The sequence below is a fragment of the Poecilia formosa genome, unplaced genomic scaffold (genome assembly GCF_000485575.1).
Source record: "Poecilia formosa unplaced genomic scaffold, Poecilia_formosa-5.1.2 Scaffold311, whole genome shotgun sequence".
Lineage (NCBI taxonomy): Eukaryota > Metazoa > Chordata > Actinopteri > Cyprinodontiformes > Poeciliidae > Poecilia > Poecilia formosa.
The window spans coordinates 368,184-390,920 of NW_006800250.1; the positions used below are offsets into that span (position 1 = coordinate 368,184).

Genomic DNA, 22,737 nt, shown 5'->3' on the forward strand with positions numbered 1-22,737 from the left:
TCTCTCTGCTTGTTTATCTCTTATCAAATGCACAGTAGGTGAGGGGCAGCTTTTGCGCTGCAGCTAAGTGGCATTATTTGGATAATTGCGTCCATTGTTGCTGCTTATATAGCTATTTGAAACAGGAGGTGTGTGTAAATAGTGCGGGGGCCAGGTAGGGGGGTTGTTAGATATATTCAACAGGGGTCAGGAGATTTCTGCAATGGTGCTTTAAAAGCTTCCTCATACTAATAACTCATCTTAATTCCAATTCAACAACGTTTTTTTTATTAAAAAGGTGACAATATTAGTCAAAACACCACTACAGTATATAAGTCCTACCTAGTTAGCCTATGTTAGCCACATCCTTAAAATAAAGCTAGCTTTACAGGAATGCAACAGTAAATATTTATAAGAATTCTGCTCAGCTTTCTTCTACTATTAATATCTGGTTTGCTGGAAGAGGTGAAACGTTCTCCTAGTGTTGGATGTGTGAAGGACAGCGCTCCCAGAGGTGTAAGAATAACAAGTTCATTAGTCGAGGGGGTGGAGGTGGAGGCTGGGGAAGGGTTGCAGCAATTCAAATTCCCCCCCGACCCAGAGCCGGGCTTCCTGATTGGCTGGCTGCAGCGGCACGGCGAGACTCATTAGAGCCCAGCAGTAATTAAGAGTTGTTAGAAAGTGAATTCTCCAACCGCAGATTAGAAAATTAAACTATTTACTGATTACATATTAATAGAAGACAACAATGCCGCTTGCCATAAGCTTGGAAGGCGACCAAGGAATAAATCTGTGTACTTAATTACCATAAACAATGGGGGCATAGAAATGGAGTTTTATGCACACTCCCTCCTGTAATGTGTCTGATATCAGAAGACACTTGACAATTCTTGTTCAATTATCTCTATTATTTAATGTGCTGTGAACTGCCTCTGAGTAAATAAATTAACCACCCCAATTACTTTGGACTCATCTGGGGAGGGCTGCCGCGTAATAGAAAATGCTGCGGAAAGCTGCGCAGTGCCCGAACCGAGGGAGAGGAGGAGAGGAGGGAGGAAGGAAGGGTGGGAGAAAACTGAGATTTCACAAGGATGAAAAGAAACGAAAAACGCAACAAAGAAGAAGCAAGTCTTTGATTAGAGAGAAAAAAAATGGAGTGAATGACAAAGCAAAGACATGTGATATCAAAGAGAGGCGGAATGTGAGGCAGTGGCGCGCCTTTCGCCACGGATCTTTTCCCCCCCTCTTCAAGTTTTCCCCCCACTGCTGGAGAGGAGAGATGAGCAAATTGTTCACGGGTCAGCCCGTCTTGTCCGTTCGCATCTGCTCACTGGTCCTGGAGTGCGGTGCACCGCCACGGCAACGCTGCACACCGAGGTCACACAAACTCGCTTTGAGAAGGCTGAATCATGTGATCGCGTGCGCTGCAGCGATTACTCTGCACATCTGAGCTGGTCGGACAGCTCTCATACCATCCAACACCTCCAGATCTAAATCCAACTAGGCTAACCTCTAGCTAAGAACAGGGATGAAACTGTTCCTGGCTTTAATGTTTACCCTGATAATGGTGGTATTACCATTTTACATTAAATTAAATTATGTTACTCAACTGCAAAATTTAAATAGTAAATGAATTTAACTTATCTAGTGCTTTTCCAGTCATACCGACCACTCAAAGCACTTTATGGTGTTTACACACCTGACAGTCAAGTGTTCTGCCAGATCAGCATACGTTGCTAAATCGCTACACGCGCAGCACAAACTGACGGCTGCATCTGTCAGACAGTACGCTGTGATCACCATATGCTTTTATTTAAATCAGCAACATGACACCGTAACGTAGAAGTTAGATCGTTATACACTTTGTTAACAACTGTATGACATCCTGTCTTAGCAGTTAACCAGTCACACCAACATCAATGAACAGGGAGGCGTGTTTTATACATTTGATTGCAGCTGCAACTAGACCCTGCTTTAAATACACTTTCAAACAACAACAATGCATGTACAGCCATCTAACAGTCATTAAAAACAATTTATTCACTCATTTTTGTCATAACTCGTCACATATGCTGACCTGGCAGGTCCTCTAAATGTCACGGACCTCTTAACGCGGACGCATGCATATTCACTGCATGCTATTCTGACAGCGTATGCTGATCTGACATAACACTGGTAGTCTCAGTTTGACTGGGGACCAAAGTTGCAACATTTGTTACATTTTCAGCTACTGCAGTTCTCTTTCACACTGCTTTGTGTCAAGTAATCCAAATCCTTTGAACAACCTTTTCCCCCTGTCAAACCTGTCGATTGCAGGAAGCTTATGCTACCCAATGAGCCACAGTCACCACAGAATGCTCATTCCACTTTTACCCAGATGTGGCGTTCTCTTAACCGGTTTGATTTTCCTGAATCATTTGTTATGAAATAGTCAGACTTCTGGGACAAACAGGATCTGCGTGTAGTTATAAGGAAAAACTTAAATGACACAAAATCCAATAGTTGAAGAAGTTTGACGACTTTATTCAAAGCAAATGAACCGAGACAGAACTTCTCACAAATCTTCATAATAAAAGCTTTAAGAAAAATTAGAATCTTCTTTGAACTTAAAATAATGTTAAAGTTAAAAATCATAGTTTCTCTGCTCATAAACACGTAAATAAACTTAAACTAGGTAAGGTAAAATTTGTTTGAAAATACAGGAAATTATTTTAATGTTGGGTTCACTTTGTGTCGGAAGCCAGGAATTAGGCAGCTAAATATTTGTTCATTTATTTTAGAACATTTGTTTGACTTGTAAACATTTAAAATAGCAAGAACAATCCTTTGCAAAAATATAGCTTGTTTTGAGTCATTTATTACTGCGGCAAAATTAGCAAATGTTCTTTTCTTTCACTTTATTTGGTGAAAAAACTAAATCTAAGACTGATATAAAGTAATACAGAAAACATTCACTGTGTTGGAAAAATGTCTGACATGAGTGAATAATAATATTAATAATTGTAATAATAATGTCACTTCTGCTTTTAATACTTTTTTTTGCAGGTTTTGGAATTACATTTTTAACAAAACTGTAACAAGATGGATAATCATGAATTTAAACAATATTCATCGCACACAATTTTTATACAGTTTATCAGAATTACATCTCTAACAGCTAATTTAGTAGTTGTTACATCTATATATAAATGATCAGGAGCTGAGACTCATTAAGTCTCAGTGTGGGGTAGTAAGCCCCACCGTGGACGTTTAGTTGAGTTGTTCATTATTTTTTAACTCCATTTTTACTCAACGCTGTTGTGAGAAATTGTATTTCTCTTTCTAAGTTTTTCTCCCCTTTTTTTTTAGTTAGGGAAAATAGTTTTATTATTAACTCAATATAAGCCTACAAGATTTTTTTGAAGAAGGTTTTAAATATATAACTGGGGATCTTGAGTAAAACAGAGTTGAGTAAAAGGAAGTGTCCATGTCCAGTCAATTACTTGGGGATAAAATAGATAAATACGGTTACATTAGTGTTAAAAAAAGAACAAAAAAATGCCTCTTTTTTTATTTCACAGGGTTCAAGAGAGCAGTATCAAGAAGTACTTTGTCTTCAAGCGGTTGGGATTTATATTATTCAGAGTACAGAAGAGGATATGTGTAATTTAGTTTTGGGTTACTGTGGTCAGAGACACCTGATCAGCGTTGGCAGCTGATGACACAAAGGAGCCGATTTCACGTCTAGGCGTTGGGTCACACAAGTGAGTAAGTACGGACTAGCAGGAGGCAAAATGTTTTAAACTTACAAGCAGAATAAAGCTGCTGTTCCGAGCCGTCAAGTACCTACAAGTAGCAACAGAAACACCAATAACTGGTTCTCCAAACCAGTTTCCCTCCCAAAAACCAAACAGAAATAAAATAACTTCATTTCTATTTATGTAAATATCAAAATTGCAAAAACATTAAATGTACTCATTTATTCTTGGAAAAACTTTAACACACAAACGTAAATAAAGGTTGATTTAAAGAAATGCTGAACTACAGTCAGGTTGTGTTATAGCCTACGATTTCTCACCTACAATCAAACATAATTATGAAAAAGTATTCCTGCTAAAACCGCAAAAAGTTTAGTGTATTTGATTAGGATTTTACAGGATACATAACATATCTTAGTGTGAAATTGAGAACTCAAAGCAAAAAGATACATGATTGACCAACTTTTAACAAATAATCTAAAACAATGTGCTGTGTGTTTTAGTCAGCATGTCTTTTAGGATAGCTCTCCACCACCTTTAAACATCTACTGACTAAAATGTTCACCCATTCATCTTTCCAGTGGAAAAACAAAGCATTCCCTCAGCATGATACTACTACCACTATGTTTCATACAGGGATGGGAGAGCAGGGCGTGGAGAGTTAGTTGTCAGCAACAAACTGCATTGTAGATATAGACTAGAAGTTCAGCTCTAACGGCACAAGGCTTCTATCTGCTTCCAAACTAGTAGTAGAACTAGAATCTCTGAATGTCTTTAAGACCATTACATTTAAGTTGTCTTATGTAAGTCATTTGTTTAAGTTTTATTGTGATTGTGTTGTGACTGAGTATTGTTTCTTTTCTTTTGTATGCTGCCATTCTTCTCCAGGTCTCTCTCTTGGAAAACAGATCTTTTGATCTCAGCAGGAAAAAAATGGTTAAACAAAGGTAATTATTATTATTATTATTTCCGAAACTCTTCCATAAACGCCAGATTTGTGGAGGCAAATGTCCAGTAAACAGGTCCTACCACCTGAGCCAGGGATAAAATGAAGTTATATACAAGCCTAACACACAAGTTTCACAAGGAACAATGGCTTTTTGAAATTGCCATTGTTCCTTCACCACAAGTGTACCAATTGCAGTTTTTTGGCTGATCGACAATCTTTAAAAAGCCTGATCTGCCGGATATTTTTGTGTTAAGAGTCGTTAAATATAGCAACAAAGTTACTAACTTGTCAATAATAGAGTGACTATCTATTGCTAACCATACACAAGCGGGCGTGACCTGGTGGGCATACAGTGGCTAAACCTATGCGGAGGTAGAAAAGCTTGGTTTTGGCCAATCGCCTCTTCCAGTAAATTAGGGAAATGTGCGCCAACTGATTGGTGCACCTCATCGGTCACGTAAAATACCAAGAAAACTGATGTGAAAAAGCTTGAAGGTTGGGGACAGTTTATAAAGAATGAAGAAGATAACTGAACACAGGTTGGTTCTGTTGCTAAGCAAAAGCACATATATCACTGTGTTACACCGTAACAAGGAAGCCGAGGAGAATTTCTCGATATGATTTCCTTTTTATTATTTCCTCCTCACCTTTCTGTATTCGACTCATCTCTTTCTAGTAAATCACATTTTCAGAAGGGGACTATAGGTGTGTATCTCATATATACATTTCTTTATGGTGTTTGAAAGTAAATAACCCGGCTACTCGCTGGCCTGTGGCTGCTTTAACAGTTGGGGAAGAAGAAGAAGGAAAACAGCCCTTCAGATTGACACAATGGCGTGCGCTCCGACAGAGAGAGAGGGCACAGAGGAAGGGGAGGGAGGCGAAAAGGAGGAAAGCAAACACAACAAACGGCAACGAGATAGCCTCAATATCAGCACCCAAATGGGATGGAGAAGGTGAGCACAAATCTCAGCAACCCGGTTTCCATTTCTAAAAGCTCTTTCTTATGCCCTAGCCCTGTTTCTTTTTTTTCCTCCAGGATTTTCGGGGTTAAATCCGCCACCGATGTGTCAAGAAAAGCACAAGAGTTACTGTTAAATCACTACACTTTCAAAACATTCGCAAATATCAAAAAAAAATTTCACGTTCTCCCCCTGCCCTGGAGCATTCCTGGGTGAGAAACGGGACGATTATCGTTACCAATGGGAGGGAGCGCTTCTCCAATTTCAGTTGGGAACTTGACAGAACCGAGGCCCCTCCGTCTTTTTCTTTTCTTTTTTTTTTTTCTGGCTCGGTGTAGTGTCTCATGTCTTAACAAGGCTTTACTCAGGGGGCCCCGAACCTTAAATAAAAAAAAAACCTTCCGAATCTGGCTCTGTACGCCACACCACGTTTATGGGGCGCATGAGCGTTTTGCGTCGCAGGTTTGTGAACTGTGTCGGTGGTTCGTGTTGTTCTCCCTCTTTGCCATTTCTTTGCCTCTCCCTTTAACTCACCCCCGTCTTTCCTTATACAGCATATCAATGAAGGCCAGATATGTACTGGGGGTGTGTGTGTGTGTGTGTGTAGCTGTGCATGGCTGAGCGCAACTGTTCAATAGTTGGGGAGGCTGGCTGGGGCCGCGGCTGGCAAACGGCGGCGGCGCAGACTTCGGCTATCGCACCCAGTTATCGTTTCCCCCATGAAGGGCTCCCTTATCACCCTGGCCCAGAGAGGTCTCCCTTCTTCTCCCATCCCCGAGACACACTCCCCTCGTTCCCTCCCCCAACCCTCCCGTCTCCTCCCTCACCCCTCCTTTCATATCCACCCAGCACTACGTCGCACAACATTCATCCAAGAGGGCGGGGGGAGGGAATTCAGGGGATTGGGGCGGAGGGGGAGCTTCAAAGATTCCCTCTGTCACAAACACACAAACTCTCCGAGTGTACATAAATGTGTGCGTGCGTGTGTGTACGCTCAATTTGCCAAAACAGTTTTTCCAGTGTAATTGGGCTTGGGGTACCTGTGTCCATGAGATAGCGCAGCCTCTTCTCCACGCGAGCTGCTCGGGCGTCTATGTGCCTCTGCTCGCTCTCCAGCGCAGACAGCTCCCCAACCACATACTGACTGGTGTCTTTGAACGCCTTCTGTCGACCGGGAGAGAGCGAGAGCGAGGCAGAGCGCGAAAGAATAGTTATGAGAGAGAGAAGGAGGAGTAGTGAGAGTTGGCATTAGACAGAGGGGAGGAGGAGGAAAGAAAAAAGAGAGAGAGGGGGGGGGATAAAAGCAGAACGAGGCCGAGGAGAGAAACAGAGGGAATAATGGAAGTGATGAGGATGAAGGAAGAGTTGGAGGGAAATAAAGGCAGAGAGGAGAGGGTAAAATTGCTTTAAAAAAACAGAAAATCAGTGCACTTGAAAAACATATTTCACCAAGAAAACTTCACACAAACACACACGTGCGCGCGCGCACGCACGCACACACAAAAAACAACGGCTGCGTTTTTTATTAATTTCTCAACGTTTCCTATCCCAGTGGTCAACTTTATTATTCATCTATGTTAGACTTTTTCTGGCTGATGCAGATATGTAAATGTTCTTTTGAGGTCTATTTAAAGTTTCACTGATTTTCAATAAAGTTTTACTGGTAACACTTTATTTGAAGGTGTGTGCATAAGAATGATAATATTATCCTTATGAAGTCTCAAAATTACACTTTAATGTGGTTTTGCATTAAAAGTGCCATTATTTTACACTTCTTTAAAACAGTTATAAACATTCATGAAGACTCCATGTTTATGACATCTGTTATGTCAGTCTTATGCGGTTTTGATGCATCTCAAAAAAGAAAACAAAAACATTGATTTTTCAGTACTTCATGACAATCTGCAGATCTCTTTTAAATCAAAATTACACCAACTTTTTGTTCACATCAAACTTTCAAACCAGGTTTTTCCCCCTTAAGTATAAAGGCATGCTTTTGAGAAACTCATCAGAACTAGCTAGTCATTTGGGCCAACAAATAATGTAAAAGAAAAATGAAAACATATTTAGCCAAAAGTGCAATTTAAAGCTGACAGTTTATTCATTTGGAAAGTGAAGCAGCAAACATTCATTTAAAAATTGTGCACTGTGTGACAAATAGGAAAAATACACAGAAAATATGAGGTTTGAAGTCAATCAGAGCGCTTCAAGAATGCCCAGTGTGTTTAACTGACTATTGAACTTCAATGAGAAACACACAACAAAGACCTAAGTAAAGGAATAATCACTTCAGAAGCAACACCTGTACACAGAGGCAGAATTATTAAAAATTACAGGGAGTTTAACATCTTGACTTACTTTATATCCAAAACCTAAGTTAGTTAAATTTGTCCATTTAAGTTCTTCTGTGGCGTAATATATGGATTTTTATGGCTGCACGGTAGAAAAACAGTCAAGATTCTAATGCTGAATATTGTGATGTTGACATCTATTACACTGAACTTTGAGCAAACGTACTTTGAGCATTAGCAAAGTATTAAAAATAACTAAAAATATACATCAAGTTAGACCCAGTTCAGGTGGTGGGAGACAGAAGGACTAAAATTACATCACTGTTTGACAAAGTCTCTCATCCCAAGCAGAAAACTGTTCCTGGACTGCAGATCTCCTTCACTGACAGACTGCTGCATCCTTGGTACAGAAAGGAGCATCAACGCAGATCCTTCCTCCCAGCAGCTGTTAGACTCTATAACCATAGCTTTATATTTTCATCTTTTTAGAGTTTGCTATTTCTGATCAATGTGTTTAAGTTATAATCAGTCCCTCCAAGAAGTTGGAATTACAATTATTAACTGCTAATTCACGTGTCTCTCTGACCAATCATCTCAACGTTTTCTGTATTTCCGTCTTTCCTGACCAATTCTGACGAATCCCTTTGGGCCCCTTTTAATTTAACTTCCTGTTTCAATGCATCTCTCCACTGTTCCAAACTTGAAGGATAAATGCTTGTGACCATAAACAATAACATTTGTCTTTTATTTCTGCAGATGTTCATATGTATGCATTTCATGTCAACTAGAATGATCAATATATAATTCTTCTTTGGCTCTGACAAATTCTGAGGACATGATTTTGTTTATATTCAGGGTAACTAATAATAACTTGAACATGTTATTTGTACCTACATACACTAGAAGTTTTAATATAATATGCTACAATCCATTTCTTTTGAGAAGGATGCGTGCAGTAATTTCAACTTTTGTATAAGACTAAGCTATGGCAAAAATAAAGCTTGAAAATATTTTAAACCTTTTTGGAAAAAGGAGCCGCAAAATTTTAAGTCACAAAAAAACACAGCAACATCCCGTAGGGACTGTTGCAATCTTGTCCTTAATGTATAGTGTGTTGTTATTAATTTGTTTGTTTTTATATATTTTTAATACTTTATCTTTCTCTGAACCTACATGCTGCTGCTGCACCTAAATTTCCCCACCAAGGGACAATAAAGGATACGTTTATTATAGTATATTAGTGAGCAGACTTGTTTATGTTTTGCAGTTTAGACTCAATCCACCTGCGGCTCACTTCTCCAAGTTTATTAAATTAAACCTTTGATTCAGTTCTGCTTAAACCCTCAAACACGCTCTTCCACTTCAGCAAAGTCTTTCCAATTTCTCAAACATCCCGACACCAACTCCGCTCAACGCCGACTCACACGCACGCACGCGCGCGCGCACGCACACACACACACACACAAATACACAACCCCATCATTCTATAAGCATAGGTGCTTAATAGACTCTCCATTTGTGACCCCTCTTCACCTCTGTCTCCTGGCTGTTTGCTATTCTTCAGACAGACTCCCTCTGAATGAGGAAAATGTTTATTCAAATTTAACCACTAAGGATGCATCCGAAAAATATCTCCATTTTTATTGCTGATGCACTTCGTTTTTCTTAATGGGAAGGAGAACTAGTGAGCAGGAGAAAAAGTTTTTATTTTCCCTCCCCTTCATTCCACCCAGGCCAGCATTTTTTCCTGTACTCTTACCAGCATGCGAGAGTGCATTCATGTAGCTCTGTGCACGTCTCATTTGTGCAAGTGTGTGTGCGCGGGTGTGTGTGTGTATGTGCGCTCAAGATTCCCTGCAGCCTCCCCTTCTGCGCGCTCTCGCTCTATCACCATATTTTTCCTTGGCAAATCAATTTTACACATGATCAGCCCACTCCCCTTGCCGCGCTCGGCCCAGCCGTAATTAAGAGGAGGGAAATTACCATATATATTATATTAATGCAAACATCATTCAGCAGGTAATTCTTGGCTGATCGGGATAATGGAAAGGTTGAACACCCATTAACCCTGGGGCCCGGGCACCGGGAGGAGGGCTGTGCACGTGTGTGTGTGTGTGTGTGTGTGCGTGTGTGTGTGTGTGTGGTTGGATGAGGTCGAGGTGGAGGGTCGAGGGTAGGAGAGGACTGCTTGGGAAGACGGATTCACCTCGTGGTCTCTAGTGGCCCACATGCTCAAACACTCAGCCGATGAAATAATAGTGTTCTTATAAACACTCTATTTGAGAAGACAATGTGAGACAATGTGTGTATTCTTAAAGGACGTGAACACGCACACACACACGCGCGTCCACACAGCGGCTGATATCTACCGCTGTTATAATTAAGGTGGCGGTGTGTTAGATCAATACTTAGATGTCCCCGTGGTAACGAGGGGACGGCTGAGGTAAAAGTGAGAGACTCGGAGGTGACGAAGTTGAAGACAAGGTGGGAAATGTAAGAGCGGCAGGAACAGACCGGGAGGAAATGTGTCGAGATGAGACACCAGGACTAAAATGATTCACCTGGTAAAAATTCTACTAAACACGTTCTGCATCTGTTTATTAATCAATAAATAGTCAACATATTACTAGACAAGGTTCTTTAAGCTGGAGATGCATCATTTGCTACATATGATTAAGCGCACACTAACGGAATGCTATGTACATTTTTATTTTCTTATTAAAAAAATGGAATTGTATTATATTTGCATCTTTTGATTATTTCTAATGTGTAAAAAAAAGCTTAAATGGTTACATGAGAAAGCTACAGAATGTGTCAAGTTTATCTGATTGTCAGAATAATCGATGACTAAAATAATCGTTAGTTGCAGACACATAAAACAAACAGCTAATGATGAGAAAATAAAACAAGTCAGGTAGCTGAAAAGATTTTGAGTATTTAGACACCCCGATGTTCTCCAAATTGTTCTGAGACCATCATGAAAATCTAACCAATAACTGGTGACAGAATCCAGAGTTTATTAAAAAAACAGCCCTCACAGATTTCCTGATTTGTGACTTATTGTGAACCAAACATCCTTCATTTCTTGCTTTTGAAGTGATTTTAAATAAACAAACCTCTTCTTCAAATGGTCTGTGAAGGTCAAATTCTGTTGGTGAATCTCTGTCCTCGTCAGCCTTCTTTAAATCTTCAGGAACGGATTTCTGTCGCTTCACTTCTGAAAGAAAGGAGACAAAAAAAAAAAAAAAACAAACAAACCAAAACCATATTAGCATAAATAAATATACACTGATATTTTACAGGAACACTTGTATTGGATATCCAGAGTTCTGTCCTTCATTAAATGTAAAACTTACATTTTCTTGGAGGTGTGGTCTGGTTTCAAAATCCAGAGTAAAAATACAATGGTTTCACTGGTTTGTTTGTCACAAACATGTGGTATTAATGGTTCCAAAGCAGAAAACGGTGCGATGACTGTCACTGTCACATGACCAAGCAAATACTACATAACCAACCTCCTCCTCCAGAAACATAAAGACAAGAAGATGGAAATAAATATCGGTTTTTGATATAGGCCAGTTTTATTTATTGGACCGATTCCGATGTGTTTAAAAACAACAAATATTGGCCGGTAGCAATATTAGTGCCGATATATTGTGTCTCCCTAGAACTGCAAATAGGACGTTTTTTTTTTTTATTTAACCTTAATTTTAACAGAATTAAAACCTCTTTTTCAAGGGAGTCCTTGCCAAGAGGCAGCAACAAATATGATACAAAAAATACACAGTCAAAAGAAAATGTCAAGTTATAAAAAAAAAATAAATAAAAAAAACAGCTGCATGTCATTGAATCAGCCTCAGTAATTTTTTGTTTAGATTTAAACAACTAAACGAGATGAATTTAGTCAACCTATAAGTTTCTTGTAACAATTTCCAAGAGGAGGGAGCAGAGTTGGTCTCGTCCAATCCTGGAAAAACATTCATTCTTGTTCTCTTAATAGAACTGAGTACAATTAACCTTTGACTGATTCAGAGGTCATGAATGACTTGGTCAAGTAAAAGACAACATTGAACAAAAGAATTGGAGTATGGCGCCAAATTACCAACTTACTAATGGAAAATTTTGTTTTCAACACTAAACTGGAAGTTCACTGGCCTCCCTTGCTAACTACAGAGGTGTGTCTGAGTTATATTGTCCTCACCCGGTCTGTTCTCCACATACTGACTGAAGGACTTCAGTTGAGTCTTCCTCACAGCGGAGTCCTTGCTGAAGACGACAGGACTCCGCAGCCTCTCCGTGGCTCTGCGCAGACGCTCGGCCCGCAGCTCCTCAGCGTTGTTCTGAGACAGACAGAATACACAACCTACTTCACAACCTTCATCACAATGCGACACCTGCGTGAGAACAAAACATGAAAGAGTGACTCTTAGGTCTGCTTCAGACATTTTTATCACATACTGGTCCAAAGTAGCTCATATTAACCATTTACACACCTACAACCAGAGCAGNTCCAAAGTAGCTCATATTAACCATTTACACACCTACAACCAGAGCAGCAGATAAAACTAGTAGAAGACGTGTCAAACTCAAGGCCTGGGGGCCAAATCTGGCCCGCCGTAGCTTTTTATGTGGCCCTCTAGACTCCAAATTACATCAATAAGTGCCTTCACTTTTTTTACAAATCTGCAAAATTCACACACACAAAAAAACAAAACAAAAAACAACCTTTTTTGAGATTTTACTGCAGTTTTTTTTATTTTTTTTTAATCAAAATTGGCCAAAAACATTGTGTTTAAGTGACTGCTACTGCTGCCTCAGCCTTACTTGATGTCAAGTTGTAGTCCGTGATCAACACTGCGATTAGTAAAAAGTCACATTTAACGTCTTACATTAGTGCAAATGTTGTAAAAAATCCTTACAAATAGTTCGAAAGATTTTGACTACAAAAATACACAAAAACAATCAAGAAATTCAATTATTATTTCATTTTAAGGAACACTTATTGAATGCTAAAGCAAAGAGCTGTTTATTGACATTTTAAGTTTATTGGGTTTTTATCATTAGATTCTGACACAATCGGCTCTTTAAGAACATTCAGATTTTCGACATGGCCCAAAATGAAAATGAGTTTGACACCCCTGGTATAGAAGCTTCATTATAATTTGTTAGTATGTGCTGCTCTAAAAAAAACAACAACAAAAAAACACACACACACGAACAAGCGCATTCATTCTGTGTCTCACTCATGAGCAAGACAAAAAGGAGGCAATTAACTTGACTTTCAACAAAACCTCAAGCCAGAAAATATATTCAGATTATGCAAAATGCCAAAAAAAAAAAAAAAAAAAAAACAGCTGCATGTCATTGAATCAGCCTCAATAATTTTTAGTTTAGATTTAAACAACTAAACGAGATGAATTTAGTCAACCTATAAGTTTCTTGTAACAATTTCCAAGAGGAGGGAGCAGAGTTGGTCTCGTCCANCAAGCCAGAAAATATATTCAGATTATGCAAAATGCCAAAAAAAAAAAAAAAAAAAAAAAAAAGGCTGCTATTGTTTTCAAAGTGAGCACATGTTAAAAAGCTACACGCTCCCTCTATCAGGAAACGGTTTATTACCGACACTCCCGAGTATGCCAAGTCGAGTGGAAAAAGAAACCGACTTCGGGTCGAGATTGACGTCGCGGCAACGTTAATAAGACGGCGAAACGTGTAATAAAGTCGACAATTAGGGCAAACACGTTCCACCGCTTGAGACGGAGGGAGATAGTGAAGCAGGGTGTGCGGAGCGGGGGACGGCTGATAGAGGCGGCGCGGGAGAATGGGGAAACGGGGCGTAGACGAGGAGTTGTTAGAGCGTCTTCACATTATTGACTCTCAAAAACAAAGTCAGCAATTAGCCTGTTCGCACTTTGTTTTGTTTATTAGGCTGTCAGCTTCCGCTAGCCTCTTAAAACCTTGTGTCAAATTGAGGGAAATTTATTTATGAAGTGCTTCGGGCTTTTATACAAAAACGCCAATTAAATATTTTAAAACAGGACAAGAGCTGGTATATGTGGAAGCACTGATGTCCTTGAGTGTGCTTTTGCGTGAATGTGTGTGCATGTGTGAGTGTTTTGGCTGCACATGCACTCATGGAAGCTCACAGAGCGAGTGAGCATATTTAAATTTACTGAAGGGCATAAAAAGTAAAGAGCAAGAGGATTGCAAAGCTGAAGGTTCTCAGATGATGATGTCTCTTAACTCAGTGGTGGATTAGGTAAAACTTTAGCTCCGTAAATGCGAAAGCTCTACACCAACACAATGTGTAGAGGAAGCTAAAGCTAAAGCGCTAACTTCATTTCAAATTACATCTGCCCTTGAACGACTACAACCCTCAAGCACCAATTTAGCTCTGACAACATATTTTACATGTTTAATGTCTCCGATGTTTACTTTCATGCTATTCTATACTGTCCATGTTTTATTATGTTCCTGTATACTTATTTGAAATAAAGTTATTTGGGGCGGGGGAGGAGGCAGAGCGAATGTGAAGAGAGGAAACAGAACAGCTGCATAAAAGGTCTTCACCCACTTTAAAATGAGGGCACGGAGATAAACGTCCACCTGAACTCTTAACACTCAATAAGTGAAACCAACACAGATGTTGAACTTTCTCAACTGAAAATTGACAAAACAGCCAAAAAACAATCAGTGCTTAAAAACTTATCTAAAAAAGTTCACTCAGGGGAAGCTATGAGCTTAAAAGCATTTTTCTTTTCTAACTAAGTAGTTAGCCTGACTCAATAATTACACTGCTATATAAACAGCAAAATGGCAAAAGTCATATTCTCCTCAATTGTCATGTTTACTTAACTGTTAATCCCCTATTTTTATAAGTCAGAGTATAGAAATAATAACATTTAGTCTATAAATTAGACCATGTCCGTTTTGCTGTACATGTTTGTTAATACTGTGACACTGTAAAACTGTGGTAGTTTTACTCAAGACTGTCATACAGTAAGAATCTCAAACCCAATCCTTCTCTCTCCATTATGAGCATTTTTAAACCATCTTTTACCAGAAAAAAAGCAACGTTCAGCATTTCAGATCTGAATCTTGTTTAGAATCAAACTGCATAAAATCAAGATGGAGTTTGTTTTACTCCCTGTGTGAACTGACTCCTGCAGGGTTTCAACTGGTGTTTTTATTGATTGAACTCATCTTGAAATGTTTATCACATTATGACATCTAAAATTTCAGAAGTAAAGTAGAAGACAACACAAAGACCCAAAACCAAAGGTTGATTGAATAAATAATTCATAAGCTTGCATAAATAGAAGTTTAACTGGATGTGTCCTCGTCATTTTTTTAATGAAGATTTACAAAAAACATGTTTGTGCTACGCTAACATAAAACTGTAAGTCTTTGCACCGTTTGCAGAGAATAATCCTTTTAGCAAAAACGTAAGAATCCTGAGGGAACTGATTACAGCCCAGAGGCTTCCTTACTATTAGCAGGTGTATCACTAAACTGTTGCAAAGCTGTGACTTGACGTTTGGTTGTTTATCTGCCGCCGCATTTCAACCAAAGGCGAAACCATCTCAATCACTAAATCTCACAAGCATACCGAACACCTGCCCACTTGGCTACCCCTCTGTTTCCTTTTCACACTCTGGCACGAGCAGATATTGGGGTGTTTGCCCCTTCTTGCTTTCTTTCATTCTCCCTCCATCTCTTATCGCTGCTGCCATCACTGTGGTAAGCTGCAGCAGTGGTGATTCAGGGCTTTTAGTGCATGTGAGTCTGTAAATGTGCATGCAGGGGGCTGCGTGACTAATGTTGCAGTCTGCTGAGCGTCGCATGCTCTTATCGTGTGCTGCCGAGGCTGCGAATACACACAATCGGTAATGAGAGGGTCGATGTGTGCTGGTGGGTGATGTTCTCGCAGGGCGTTACACCGGCCTGGAGGACTCTGTGGAGCCCCCAAACCTCCCTCATTTTAAAATCACAAACATAATGCAAACTCGCAACTACTTTCAGAGAGATATCTCAGGACAACTGAAGAAAATGTAGACAGATTTAGGAAATGAGGCTTTTTTCCCCCCCATAGTTCAGTTCCTAACACTTTTTTCACCTTCACAGTCAAACATGACAAAATTGGTCAGTTCAGTGTTCCTCCACCTTCCCGATTCATTTATAATTCTACACAGAACAAATACTGCGTATCCCAACAGATGTGCAATGAAGATTTGTCTAAATTTTTTGCTGAAAAGTCTACACATTAAAATGAGCAAATGAAACCTTGCACATTTTGATAAATCAACCCATTTAATTGTTTCTGAATCATTTTAATCAAATAGAATATTGGTTTGGCTCCGGCTAGCTCCCTAAGGTCAGAAACATGGGGGAATGTTTAGCCCAGCGTCACTTTAGCCAGGCTCACTTAGTCTTTAAATTTTAAAGTAGTAGATGTTATCGCCAGCTGCTGATTCAGCATAGGTTTTGCAGCATTTCCCATTTGAATCTCACAGACCGGAATTTTCTTCAAAACAGAACAAAATAAATACTTTTAAAAAAACGGTGCAGCTTTATAGGCTTCAGTAATATTTTTTTTTAAGAGAAAAACTAATTAGGAATAATGTCTTTCAAAGCTTATTCAAAAGTACAAAACTGAATAGAAATTCTGACATTTTAAGATTTAGATCATCATGAACTACGCTAGTCATTAAATCTGTAGTGTAACCAGGTGCAAAAGCTTATTGTACCGAACCTCTTTATTGCACTTGTAAATTTTATCTGTGCAGCTTGATATTGTTGGACACAAATTTGAACCATCCTAATGATGCTTCAATTACTAGAACATGATTTTGTTTCAACACAGTTGTGACATAGTGAAATGTAATAACTAGTAAGACAAGTGGGATTGACAGATTTTTTTTAAAAATGTCATCATGTCAGCACCAATGAAGCCATCTTTTAGATAAAAACAGGAGAAAAAGTTGCAACAAGTGATGGAGCTCCCAAACACACTACTGGCGACTAGAGGTCCAACATTTGGCATTTTTAGGTCGCATGCTTTAGCCAAAGACAAATCTTTGGCTGATTCTACTTCTGTGAGGGTCAAATGATTATATGCACACATATGCGCTCTTCCAACCACAAAGCACTAAGCCGTTTAGGCTTTGAACACAAGAGGGTGTTTATGTGAATAGCTGATCAAAGACATCCCACACTGCCGTACACTCTGAGAGTTTAACTTGTTCTGACAGCGATGCACGCATTCACTTTATTCTACTTGACATTCAAAATCAATTAAACAGATGTTCAGGCTGCCTGGCTGCCACGTTGACTCAATATTCTCATCAGAAGCCGTAGACGTAACTCTCCTCCACACCTGTCCCCACACACACACCTAACAGTCTGGAAAGGTCGCAGTCAATAGAAGGGACGGCGACACATAAATGTTGAGCACTCAGATGCCACGTGTACGTTTGTCATGGCTTTAAACAGACATGAGAGGGATAAACTGTGGTCCTCCATGAAGGTTCAGCTGACAGACGAGTACAAAGGGTCAGCAGGCTGACAAACGGGGTCAATCTGGTCTAATTGATTGGACTGAACCTTTGATGGTGTCTAGAGTAGGAGGAAAAAAACAAAAAAAGACAAAACGGAGAGAGAGTTTGGGGGAAAAAATGGCACTCTCAGTGTGTGTCGGTACCTCCAATCCTGCAGGGCTGAGCGGTGAGGATGAGGAGGCGGTTGGGGAGGATGAGGACGACGTGGAGGAAGGAGATGAAGGGGAAGCGACTCCTCTTCCACTGGCCTCCGTCAGCTTCTTTAGTTTCAGATCCACATGCTTGCTGTTTGTGCCTGAGAGAGAAGAAAGAGCATAAGAACATGGAAGAACCATAACTCTGACCAAGATACGCCAAAACGTCTTACAACGGAGCATTTCACACAGCTCTAATCAACTTACCTTCACTTAACACTAATGTCAAATTAACTGGGTACTTTTATGATTTCTTTCATTGGTTGTTTCTCCAGGATGAACGCAGCCAATAAACAACTTCAATAATTTTGAGAAACAAAGCTTTTTCTAGTTGTTAGTCAATAAAAATGTGCATAAAGACTGAAATATATACAAACACTACCACTAATATCTTAATAAGCATCCATTAGATAATTGCAGATCATTTACACTGGTTTCGTAGCCATGAACAACGTTCTGGCATAATTCTGGTTCAATATTTCACTGTTTGTCTGGCAAAGTTCATTTGAATTAGGGATGCACTGACAAACTGGCCCATGGTTCCTTAATTGTGGAAAATTGGTCGATACTTACATATAAAACTGATTCGTAACGGTTTGAAAATCAGTTACGGTCCCCTTTTACTCTGTTGTGAGAGAGGACTGACAGGACAGAATAGTCGCCCCACTGTAGAAAACTTATTGACTTCGCCAAACATTTATCAACTTTCCAGAAAATAAAAAAATATCGGTATCGCCCAAATCGGCATGTCAGGCTTTTTAAAGACTGGTGTTTGACCAGGGGACTGCAGTCGGTGCACACCTAATTTAAATTTCTTCACTTCCTGGCATGAACAAATCTTTTCATAATAGTCAATACATTTTTACGGTGTTGAGGTCTGAGTCATTCCAGATGCTTAATGTTAGTCTGTTTATACAGGTGTTTGTTTTGTAACCATGTAGATGCTAATTTATGGTTAAAGTTAAAAAGCACTGCTTCAATTTTTCATCAACTTTGTCAAATGCACCAATACTAAAGGAAGCAAAACTGAAACACAGAATGATGCTCTAAAATCGTACTTAACAGCTGAAACACCATCCTAAAGTCTTGTCTCCAAAATTATGTGCTACTTTGGTTAAATGGCTCGTATTTGTCTAATCTGCATAGGAATGCAGCTACAAATATCAGGTCACTTGTCTTTATTTTAATGACAAGTGTACTGTGGAATAAACAAGAAAGAAGAGAAGCCTTTAATTCTCCTGGGAAGACTGTCCTAACTTTCTTCAAAAAGTGCATTTGTGAGGTCAAACATTGATGTTGGAAGAGACAACCTGCTCTCTAGTTCAGAACAAAGATGTTTTGTTTTCTTGATTTGTTGTGTGGAAGCTTTTCCACACAAAACTCGATCATCAAAACCACTCTGAGTGCTGTGCGCAGTTGTGTTGGAAGAGGAAGATGGCATCCCAAAGGTGGTTCCACAAAATTGGGAGCATAAAATTGCCCAAAATATATTCGTATGCTGAAGGGTTAAGTGTTCCCTTTGCTGGAACTATTGGGGGATAATTTAAACTCATGATAATTTTTTAAGAGCATTGTCAAGTCATTTGTTGAAAATGGTGCAAGTATGAACAGTAAGTTTGCCCTCTGGAAGCTCCATCAACTTTAACTTTGTAAACACGTAACTCTATAACTGACATTTAAAATATCCAAAATAAAACTCAACAACCAAAAACAATAAATAAAACGGAAATCAAAAACACACAACCAAAACCATAAATAAAATAGATTATGAAGTTCATTTACTCCACGTCTTAGACTCTTTTTAAATCCACCTATCAATATATATATATATATATTTTGCTTTATTCTGTCTTGTGTGTTTTCTTCTCTCTGCCTCGGTGTGTGTGCGTGTGCATGTGTGAGTCTGCCAGCGGCTGCATACAGCTCTATTTTCCAGGGACTGGTAACCACAGCTCCCCTGCCAGGCCAGACCACTGCATTGAAGAAGATGAAAGAACAGGAGGGCAACCGTTTCATGTGTCATCTCCCTGTGTGTAGCCATCAAACACACCCACACACACAGCAACATGCATGTATAAAGATACCAAATATAGACACACACTCTTGAACTTTGTCATATCACACAAAACACAAAACACAGCTAAAACACGTGCAAAAATTAAATAATCTCTGCTGCATTTAGGGAGTTAATATAGACTGATTAAAAGGCGGCATCAGACGCTTTAAAGCTACGTTCGCAACCACAGATTTTCTTTTAAAAACATTACCAACAAAGACAACAATAATGAAGAAAACAAAAGATAATGCACTTCAAACGGTAGAGAAAGCGTTTGTTTGTTTTCATGTCTGTTTTGTCGTGTCCCTCACGGTACTCTAACCTATCGCACATCGACAGGAAAACGAAGGCGGTAAACAGAATGAATTAATTACAAAAAAATAAAATAAAATAAAGCAATTAGTTTACCTCTGAAGATTTGGCCAAATGTTTTCCTGGAGATATTTATTATTTTGGAGAAACTTTTCAGTTTAATGATCAAAAGTTTGGGAAGTTTGCTGATGAAACAAACAACAAACTTGAATGTTTAGAAGTATTTTCTTTCCGCGTTAGTGTACTTTTAATCATCAGAAAAAAAATTTCCTTGCATAGTTTAGAAGAACAAAACATAGCAACTCTAAATGATTAGTATGAATTCATGTTAGAGGTGAAGTTTGACCTGGGAAAGTGAATAAGTTAGAAGAAATAACGAATCACGCAGCATCAGCCGTTAGTTTTACCCAGAGAGGTTAGCTCAGAGGCGGGGTTAGTAAGATCCAGGCGCCCCCGCAGGGTGGATGTGGTCGGAAGGGCCTCCTGTGGAAGCTGGTTAGTAGCAGCCAAGGCAGCATCAACAGAATCACCATCACCAAAGTGGAGCTGCTCTTCCTCTGCCCTATTCTGCTCCTCATCCTCACTCTTTTCACCATCCACATCGTCTTCCTCAAGGTTTCTCAACCTGCCCAAAGCATCTGTGGATGCAAAGTTAGAGAAAACAAATGGGCAGAAGCAAATGAAGAGGAAAAAGGAGGAGAGAATGTAGGGTTAAGTGTAGTCATGGCAATGAGGAGGGTGGTGGTTAAGGAGAATGAAAGGAAAGAGAAGAGAAAGACAGTATTTGATTAGGTTGTATTAGCATCAGCCTGTGATCGCACTGCCTGAGTTATTGATCTGAAAACTCAACTGTTCAGCACATGTAGTACATTCATGGCCACTGTGAGAAGCTCTCTGGTTGGCATGTGGTGTTATTTCATATAGGGCTTGACAGTAAATCAATACTGATATGTATCATGATAAACATGTGATCAATATCAATAGATGATATGTCTGATAGAATATTCAATTATTTCGCTTAATTCCGAATCACAAAGTATTCTGGGAGCTGTAGGCAGATGAAAAGATTTAGCTGCTCAACCTCTCACCTCTAAACAATATAGGTGCCATCAACTAACTCCTCACTCTATGGTTACCTAGCAACAACTACTTCAGTAACTTGCGAAGCAGCAATTTAATTTTGTGCCGCTGTGCCAAGCTGTGTAAAAATAAAATGCAGTGACATGGAGTGAAAATTGCGGCAGTATTTCAGAGATTTAAAACAAAAACATTAATTAATAATTATCGATGGACTGATATGAAATGCTTATATTGTGATACGTTTCTCACCCATATATTCCAGTCCTATTTTTACAGTTTTTAAATCTCCTCCAAGGTAAACTTATTTTGTGCAGATACATTTTTTTCCCCACATGAAAATGTGACGTGAAGTTGCCTTAAAGAATGTAAATTTTACTCTGTATGTCTGGGATGTCCTGATACAACATTCAGTTCGATATACCGATAATGCAGCTCAAAGTATCGGCCGATACCAACATTGACTCGATACAATATCAGCACGAATTCTAAATAGTTTTAACACTTATTTGTAGTGTTATTATTCAAACAGAGATCAGTAGTAAACAATAGGTACAAAAACAACAGACTCATTTATCATTAACTAATCAGTCTGCATTTGGGATACAAGTACTGCTGGACAGAAATCCTGGGCCGGACTAAATGCTAGAGTGGAGTTCTTCTACTGGCACGTTTCTGTCTGAGACTTTAGGTACATGCCAACATAATTGATACCCATTATTTTGGCTGATATCAGCCGATAGTCAATATCTATATCGTATCTGAACACCCATAGTGTATGTATTTATGTATTATGATGTTATGTACAGAAGAATTAGAAATAATAAGGCATACTACTGATCCTAGCTAAAGGGAAATTCATTCATATACTTCCCATTAACATATACAAATATATGGCTAAGTCAAAAGTTCAAGCTCACTCATCCTGGGCATTAAACCCATATTGATTTTGGGCTCCTTTTACATTTCATTTTTCAAGATTACATGGTAGTACAACCAAGTTTGCTGTGTTTTTGTTCCATCCTGGTAAAAGAACAGCTCAACTCTATCATTAAATGCCCTGAATGAATATGATGTACTATGTCCAGAGAAGTCTTTATTGCATTAAGAGTTTAATGTATTTTTAATCTAAAAGACCAAAGCATTTAATAAAACACAAATTTGTTTGAAAGCAATTAAGGATTCATGCCTCCGGGGGCTCTTTATCCAAAATTCAAACCTTGAAAACTCCAAAGTAAATTTCAAACATTTACGAGAATTTCCGGCACCCGAGCAAACAACGAACTCTCCAGTATAACGCTCAAACTAAATTAGTAAAGCCTAGCAGAGAGTCAAGTTTGTACCTCATGTCTGAGTGGGTTTGTGTGTTGGGGCAGAAAAAACAAAAAAAAGAAAAAAACTCTGGCACACAATGTGAAAATGAGAACTCTGTATAATTTCTCCCTCATTCAAAGATCTGTTGCTTGCCTTTCTTGTTCCAGATAAAAGAGGTGAGGCAAACAAAAAAACCTCAAAAACATGAAAGCACATATTCCATTAAGTCTCCTGAGGGGTTCGTTGGAAACAATGGTGTCTCCACATTAGGAACAAAACAAAAAGCATGTTAGGAGAAAGTCAAATGGA

General features: G+C 39.1%; 1 protein-coding gene across 6 annotated transcripts in view; it reads right to left on the reverse strand.

Annotated features, from left to right (window-relative positions):
- Positions 1 to 22,737, reverse strand: part of ehbp1 (EH domain binding protein 1) — a 167,694-nt gene that overhangs the window by 32,312 nt on the left and 112,645 nt on the right. For 3 of the 6 annotated variants that reach the window (XM_016661104.1, XM_016661105.1, XM_016661108.1), the window contains 5 exons: positions 20,445 to 20,675; positions 17,619 to 17,770; positions 12,120 to 12,258; positions 11,035 to 11,135; positions 6,668 to 6,791 (listed from right to left, as the gene is read on the reverse strand). In XM_016661104.1, the coding sequence (XP_016516590.1) occupies positions 6,668 to 6,791; positions 11,035 to 11,135; positions 12,120 to 12,258; positions 17,619 to 17,770; positions 20,445 to 20,675 (747 nt within the window). The remainder of the gene's footprint in view (positions 1 to 6,667; positions 6,792 to 11,034; positions 11,136 to 12,119; positions 12,259 to 17,618; positions 17,771 to 20,444; positions 20,676 to 22,737) is intronic. The other 3 variants (XM_016661106.1, XM_016661107.1, XM_016661109.1) reach the window with 3 other exon arrangements.